Source organism: Polypterus senegalus, chromosome 9 (assembly GCF_016835505.1).
Source record: "Polypterus senegalus isolate Bchr_013 chromosome 9, ASM1683550v1, whole genome shotgun sequence".
Lineage (NCBI taxonomy): Eukaryota > Metazoa > Chordata > Cladistia > Polypteriformes > Polypteridae > Polypterus > Polypterus senegalus.
The window spans coordinates 41,690,919-41,699,366 of NC_053162.1; the positions used below are offsets into that span (position 1 = coordinate 41,690,919).

The window sequence follows — 8,448 nt, forward strand, 5'->3', positions numbered from 1 at the left end:
AACAAGATTTTATTTACTTCCAAGCAAAAGAGTTATTTTAAAATATAAATGCAGACACAAAACTTAAGTAGATTAAAATGACAGTAAACAGGCCCTTAGACATTTTCAAATACATTTATAGCCAACGTAACCTGGCATTGTTCCTGTCTTCAGGCTAATACTAACAGGGAAGAAGGCTGTTGTTCCCTGTGAGCAAACTCTAACAACCCCTCTAAAACAATAGTATTGTTTTTAAAGCAGTTTTCAGTGAAGTTCAATTTTACAAAGTGAACAACAACCATATATGACAGACAAATTCTGTTCTTTATTTCACAAATAAACTTCAGTAGGCAAGAAATATCATGGAGGGTAATTTTTATCACTCATAACCACCTCCCCAAAAGTTACACTTAGTGTAAAAGTTTAAGAAATATCCCAAAAGGAATTTTAACATATTGAATATAGTTACAAAATGCTTTAACAATAGAACAAATTTGCTAACAGTGAAGATGCATCACTATGTACAATTAACTGTATATATCCAATAAAAATCTGTATGTTTACTAAAGGCTTAACTGCAGTACTATGAACATTTTCTTTTAATGCATAATCAGAAAATTGATCACTACCAAGAACCTTTATTTTCATAATAGCATATAGAGATTAAAACTGAACTTTAATAAAGTGCCATTTAAACCCTAAACGCACATAATTAGATAACTTTTTGGATAAATAACTGAAAGTCAGTATCTGTATTTCAAACTGTATCTGAACATTTTATACATACAGAATACAAATAAAGTGCTACTTAATTAAATCAAGTGAACTCACTTCACATTAAAATATACCTTAAGCCAGTATAATACCTTTGCTGCCTTAGCAACACATTCATCTCACTGAGGAGTCCATTTAGAAAACATATCTAAAGGCTAACAAAAACCACCAGAACAAACTCAGCAATGCCCAGCGACAATGAGAAGTTATTTAAATTGCTATTCATTTGCTGTAAAAAGCCAAACCAACCACAATTTCAATGGCCTTTAAAGTATATCCATCTAATACACAGGCACGTACAAAGTGCCGTTTTCCTCCAGTTAGCTATGATCAGTTTGCAATTGCTTGAGGGCCATCAGGTATAAGAGAAGAGAAGAAAGACTTAAAGAAAACAAATGCAGTGTCCCAAACAGAATGCCTTTCAACTGTAGTTTCAGGAGCGGGAGAAACAGGTTCCTCCTCCTACAAAAAGTAAGGAATTCAGATTCATTAGAAACAAGACAATTTGAGAATACTCAAGTATGCAGTAAAGGGGACATCTGATGCTTGGAACTTTAGAAAATTCTATAATACAAAAATTACATGTCTACTTCCATCTTTTGTATTTATACTCCTTCTGCTGCACACAGACTCGCATCAACTCAGTATTTCAGGTCGTTATGCACAATGGATCAGCAGAAACAATGAACTTACCAAATCAGGATTCTGGTTTTCCTCTGGTTGGGGAAGAACTTCATCCCCTTCATTTGGGTGAATGACATCCTGCTGCCCTGGTCTTTGTCCAATTGGAAACCAACGAGCAGTGTACCTATCAAAATAAAAACTTGAAACATTAGTTTTGCTTTATAAATCTGACTACATTTTTTTAAACTTGTCCAAGACTCCAAAAATACCCAGACCAAGGATATTATTAAGCTCCTAGAAGTGGATAAAAGTGGCTCCTAAAAATGCCAGTGATTGAACTGCTCTTAGGCTGTATTTTGTAGCTCAAAAATGTGAACTAGAAGCACTAGGGCAACTTTGTGAAATTCCAGTTTTAAAGGTGTAGTAACTTTCAGGTTGAAATACACATTTTCTGACTGTTAGTAAATTATCAGTTTAAACAGGCAACAAGTACAGCCAATTCTAAACTTGCGTTATAGCCTTCACAGCCAGCAGTGTGTCATGACAAAAATATCCCACAATGATCTATACTGTGTGTGCTGTCAGATATTCTTAATCCATGCGGTCCCGACTGCCAAACCAACATACAAAATTAGATTTTTATGTCCAAAGAAGAAACAAAATTGTAATTGTTTAAATTATAGCCAATTATACATCTTGCTGGCTATCAATGGCTTACAATACACTACTATTTTTATATCAAAAAGTGATCGCTTGGCTGTCACAACATCTAAATACCATTTAAACAGTAACAGTTCATTGCAGCTTTATTTTCATCATCTATGTATCCTTGAGATGCAGCTTTTTAGAACACACAGTAGAAAAAGTTGAATGAGACAGTAAAGGAAATAAGTTAAGGAACAAGCCAACAAATTTAAATTTTATCTGCCGAAACTTCACTTCCTCACTGAAATCTAGAAATCTGCAACAGAGTATGGTTCCTGTAAATATTTGCTAAAATTTGTCCTGATACCTCCTAAAGAAATACTGTGCTATTGTCAAGTGAAAGTGATTTGAACTTTTCAATTACTACCCTAAATGTGGATATAGGCATTTTCAGGCAACTAGCAATCCACAGCCATTCCCAGACTTAAGGTCATACTTTTCCCCTCATTTCAATTAAGTGCCCCCTTATCTTTCCCATGTTGAAGAATGAATTGGGGAATTTGGCCCGTGTACCACCTCATATGTATATCCCAGTAAAACAAGCAGTCATGGAGCACTGCTTGAAAAGATTCTACACATTCTAAAGTTAAAAATTAATTGATGGCATGGGGTGGTTTGTTACACTTTGTTCACTGGAATTTCGAGGGGTGCCAATAATTATGGCACGAGTGGTTTTGTTAAAATTATTTCTTAATGAGGGATTTTTTTTTCTTGGAATAAAGTTACTAAAATTAAAAGGTCTTTTTTTTAAAAAAAAAATCAACGGAAATATTAAGGGTAATTCATCAAAAGGAGATTTTTTTTCAAAAGGAGATTTTTTTTTTTTTAACTACTCTTTTTCTTATCTATACAAGTGGGCTAATAATTGTAAAGTGGACAGTATATTCTTTATGGACAACTAAACACTACAACAAACCAAAGTAAAAAAGACATTAATTCATTTATCTATAAAAGTAGCATAGACAACTTCAAAGGCAAACTCGATGGCAGTTTTAGAGCAAGTTCAGCTGCAGTTGTGGCTGTTTTAATGTGGTTATTGCTTTGGCAGATACTGCTTAATTCCATCAAAAAGGATACATTTTACTGAACCTCTTAAACTGCCCCTACGGTACTGCAGATGCAGGAAGTTTTGAAAACCGTGGGGATTGTCATTTTTCCTATTCTAGCTAGTTTCAACCCCACAAGCAGAGCATGAGGTTGCACAAAACTATAGTTTTCTCGTATAACACATGTGCAATGTATTGCAATGGCATTACAATAAAGACCCCACACCTGGCAGCCATTTATATTTCTTTTTTCAGCACCTTTTGTTCCACAATGTATCCCAGAACTGTCTTCCAGCCTTTGGCAAACACAAGGTATTACAACACTGTTGAGTGGTATGGAAGAGTTTTGCCAAGTTAATCACAGTAATGTTGCTCTGCAAAGACTCCAAAAATGTGTTTTTGCATTGCCACCAACACAACTTGAACACAAAAAAGCCACCCCAGTTGCATGGTTTAGTAATTCAGATTACAGAATTTGGTCACAGATTAAAAATACTGTAGTTCACAACCAAATTTAGGTAAGCATTAATTTTCTCCAAATTCTTACTGGGGGATATTTCTTCAAAGGGGATTCACATTAAGTTTCACAATGGGAAACTCTTATTGGCAATCTGTCCCACAGCATGCAAATACAGCAAAAAGCAACGTGCTCTTTACCAGAAATAGAATTACTGTGCCCTGATCACTTGTACTCTTGCTGATCATCTCCTTTTTTCCCCTCGGTTCAATATTTTACTCAGCCTAGAAGGGTTTTTTTTTTTGGAACAAGCCCATTTCACTCTTGCATTAGAAACATAAAAGTGCATGTGGGAACAAAGATGAAGTCACCTGCCAAAGTCTGTGAAAGTATTATAACACCTGCACTTCAGAACAGGTAATCCACAAGAAGCTGTACATGTTTGGGACTGGCCAGTATTAGGATGGAAGACCAACTAGTAAAAACCTGGGTTGCTACAAAAGAGACATTGGCAAGGACAGCAAAGAGAGTTATACTGTGGTCTGTGTGTGGATCTCCATGCAGCGAAAGGGACATTGTGCTAAAAGAAAGGGAGAGGTTTTGAATGGTATCTTCCTTCAGAAAAAACATAAAACTCAAGTCCTGACTCTCTGTGATCTTGCAACATTCCTTAGCATCTTTTGAAAGACTAGATTGTACCCCCCCCCCTGGCTAAAATGCTCATCACAGCCTTGTCCATTCTAGCTCCCTATTCTCCATCAAAAAGCTAATAAGTGCTCTAGTACAAAAGGACTGCTGCCACATCACCTAGGTTGGGTATACTCAGTTATGGTCCTGGAGGTTCACAGTGGCTACAGGTTTGAACTCTCACCAGTTTCTTACTTGGAAACTGTTTATTGGAATATTTGTTTTTGTATTAGTCTTAACACGCTAGTTACAATTCAGAACCCTTTGACTATTTTAGTTTTAGGTTTTATTCGGTGCCAGTTATTAGTTAATGAGGTGCAAATGACAAGTGAACCACCAATTCTACAGTCAACAGGTTTCCATTTACACCTGTTTACATGCATCAGGAAATATCTGTTAAAGAAATGTTTCGAAATAAAAGACCAAAACATCTGGATCAAAATATCAGAAATTTTATATATATATATATATATATATATATATATATATATATATATATATAAAAACTATTTAAAAAAAGAATGACATCACTAACAAGCCATATAATTAAAGTTCTATTATCTGCTGTACAACATATACACCTAGAATGATTATTTTGTGGATGTTTACAAAACAACGTTAGCTACTTAATGTCTGGAAATCGAATGGATTCTGAAATAAAGGAGCCAAGCTACCCTACAATCAGATAAAAGATAAAGTTAATTCCACAGTCTTGGCAACATTTGCTTTCCAGCTGCAGTTTAAATCAACCAAAATTACAGAATTCTATCTACTGGATATTATTACACACATATCAGAACAAGTCGAGCACCATTGTCAAAAAGGTAAGACATGAAGTTACCGAGATCACTGGCTCTCAACCACCGATTCTCTTTTAAATGCAAGTACAAAAAGTGTTAGTGGTTGCATTATCTGTGTATCTTCTAGGACGGTCATGCAAGACTAAACATTCAAGAAATTCCTGGGATTACCCAAATATACATTAAAAAAAAAATTGATTAAAACTCCTGAAACTGTTAACTCCACAATTCTGTTTTCTGTATGTGGGGAAAAAAGAAAAAAAAAAAAAAAGACAGAAACCCCTATTTATAAACTGCCCTTAACCAGGCTTAACTCCAAAAAAAATCATTCATATCTCTTGACAAGCCTAGTTACTTCCCAGACAAAAGGCATAAATATTAACAAAGTTAAATCAGCATCCTATTATAAAGAAAAAGAGGAAAAAAAAATCTACTAATCAATGTTCCAAAACACTTTTAAGCATTCACATAAACATAAAAAATGTAACTTACAAGTACATCACTAGGATGGATCCCATCACCATTACAAAGCGACTCAGAGTGGAGTAGAAATACAAAATGCTGAGAAAAACTGAAAATCGTGCCACTGTATAAAGCCAGTCTAGCCAATCCCTGTTTACATCTTCTTCATCATCCATCATGGGACCTCCTTGGGCATTCATTCGCAAATTAGGATTGGCCACTGGGTTGACAGGTACAGGTTGTTGGTTGTTCTGATTGAGAGGGATGTCATTAACTGGAGGCTGATCAGCCAGTACTGGCGGAGCAGGAGAGACGACAGGGAGGGACTGAACAATAGGCGTGGATGTTCTGGAAGCAGCTGCAGCGGCTGCTAAGGCTGCTTGACTAAAAAAATAAATAAATAAATAAAAAATTACAAAGGAACATAATAGATAAGGCAACATGGTATGGAATAAAAGAAGCTTACATAAAAAAGTTAAATCAGTATAAGCAAACAGATTGGGATACCAAAAAAAAAAAAATTAAAAAATAAATAAATAAATAAATAAAACCTACAGGTAGGGTTTTAAAAAAAAAAAAAAAAAAGCTTTGTTCTTGAAATATGGATATTTATAAAGTGCATGCTGTTGAATACTTACTAGTGTATGTAATACTGCCTTGCATACATTTGTTGAAGCCATACAAGTTGTTGTGGAGTATACATGTTGTAAGCAGGAAGTTCTGCATTAGGAGAGTCCATTCCTACAGACCTTAAACCAAAAAACACAAAAAAGTCATTGGAAATTGAATTTGGAAAGAAAAACATAAAAAACCCTAACAGTAGGGATACTAAGGCATGATGTCATCTCACCCATTAGACAACCAGTGACAGGATGTTAATGAAAATTATTTACTTTGGATAGATAAAGGGATGGATAAGTGTAATCACCTTGCCTACAGTAGTAACTCATTAGCCCCATATAGGAAAGGTATTTGAAGATAGCAAGTCAATAATAACTTTTCTACTAGCAACTAGTAAACCATTGTACTCTGCTATATTTCCATTACTTTATTCCCCCATACCACATAAAATTAGCTTTTTTAGGATCTGTTCTATACAAATCTGCAGCAATACTGAAGCAGACTGAATTTATCAAATAAAAGTGAATTTTCAAAAGCAGGCATACTGCAGTCAGTTTTTCTGTGGTGTTTGTTTACTTTAGTGCAGTGCTTTTTTTTTTGACCCACTCCTCTTTATATCGAATGGCTGCCTAAAATATCCTCACCTTGTGCAAGATGCACGAAACACAATGCAAATTTTGGAACCAAAGGCAAAAACACCTTGTAAATAGTCATGTGCTGTGACTAATCTGGTAGGACAGCGTGAGCTGCAGACGAGTGGCAAGAAAATTTGGCAACTACACCTATGTAGGTGTGATGTGCCTTTCATGTAAAACCAGCAAGTTGTTCCGAGGTAATGCAATTCCACTTGTCCCCAAAACAAAAATATTCTCAAAACCTTTCAGTAATAAATATATATATATATATATATATATATATATATATATATATATATATATATATATATATATATATATATATATATATATATACATACACACACACATATACACACACACATATATATACATACACTTTTTTGTTGTAAAGAGATGTTGTTTGCATTTACTGGAACAAAGGTTTATTTAAAAATATGCGCCTTCTCTCTAAGATATCTCCATACCAACCCAAAACAGCAACCAATGCCCACCAATAATAAAAAAAAAAATAATTATGGGAAGACATGTTTTATGATAGATTTCTTCTGTGCCTAATATGATTAGATTATATACAAATAATGTCTCCTTTGAAGTTGGTTGGGAAAGGGAACAAACAAAAAGCACAAGGAAGTAGACAGATTACTAGTACTGTGTCCTGGACCAACAAAAATCAGCACAACAATACAATGAGCAGAAGGCTGCTATTCTGCACAAACCCAAGTCCACTTTACTGCTTACATCACCCCAAACTTTTTTTTTATTATTATAAATGAACCACTGGTGCTGCTGCGAGTTTAACAGGAAATCTCACCCATGTTTAGTGATAAAAAGTAAACCAGTATACGGACCTTCAGTTTTTAGGAGTTAATGTTTTGACATTTAGATTGCACAGCTTCCCAGAAGAACCAGGTACTTACAGCTATTCTAAGACCTCTTTGAGGCACACATGCCATTTTAAATGCTGCTGCCAATGCACAGATTCCTTTCACAATAATGGGGGAATTACTTTGTGTTAAGTAAAATAAATCATGAATAATGACTTTCTTTACAGTATTTATTTGCCAATGCTACACAATAAAAAAAAACAACTCAGATTTATCACAACTTTAAAATCTACTACAGGGGAAAAAAAAAATCTCAACATACATTATTAATAATAGGTCTATTTTAGATGCCTCTTTAAAGGGAGGCAGAGAGAAGATACTCACTGTGTAGGACCCAACCCAGTTTGTAACGTCCCTCGTTGTCTAAGGCCGTCATTGCTTACAGAGGATGGAGGAGCTCCAGAATCCAAATTATTAGAATGTATTTTTAAATCTTTTTTTATTTCAGGCTTTTAAGAAAAAAAGGCATGCAAAAAAAAAAAAAAAAAAAAGAGTCAGAAAATTCCAATGGCATATACATGGATTCCAAGAAATGAACTAAAACAATGGTGTAAAAGCAATTCACATCTTTGAGAAGAACTGTAAATTAAGATTGGACTTGTACAAACACAAAATGTATAAATATTTCTGTAACTCTTTGTGAGCATTTACAAAGGAAATAGCTACTGTACCAAAAACTCATGAAATACAATTACTAACACTTAAAATGATTAAAACTCATCCAAAACATTTCTGAAAAATATCCAGCAAACAAATAAGCAAAAACGAAAG

General features: G+C 34.5%; 1 protein-coding gene across 1 annotated transcript in view; it reads right to left on the reverse strand.

Annotated features, from left to right (window-relative positions):
- Positions 1 to 282: 282 nt before the first annotated feature.
- herpud1 (homocysteine-inducible, endoplasmic reticulum stress-inducible, ubiquitin-like domain member 1) overlaps positions 283 to 8,448 on the reverse strand; it is an 11,481-nt gene continuing 3,315 nt past the window's right edge. Inside the window, exons 4-8 of the mRNA XM_039762983.1 lie at positions 8,002 to 8,126; positions 6,173 to 6,283; positions 5,565 to 5,918; positions 1,447 to 1,561; positions 283 to 1,215 (exon numbers count right to left, since the gene is read on the reverse strand). Coding sequence (XP_039618917.1) covers positions 1,084 to 1,215; positions 1,447 to 1,561; positions 5,565 to 5,918; positions 6,173 to 6,283; positions 8,002 to 8,126 — 837 coding nt within the window. The 3' untranslated portion in view covers positions 283 to 1,083. The remainder of the gene's footprint in view (positions 1,216 to 1,446; positions 1,562 to 5,564; positions 5,919 to 6,172; positions 6,284 to 8,001; positions 8,127 to 8,448) is intronic.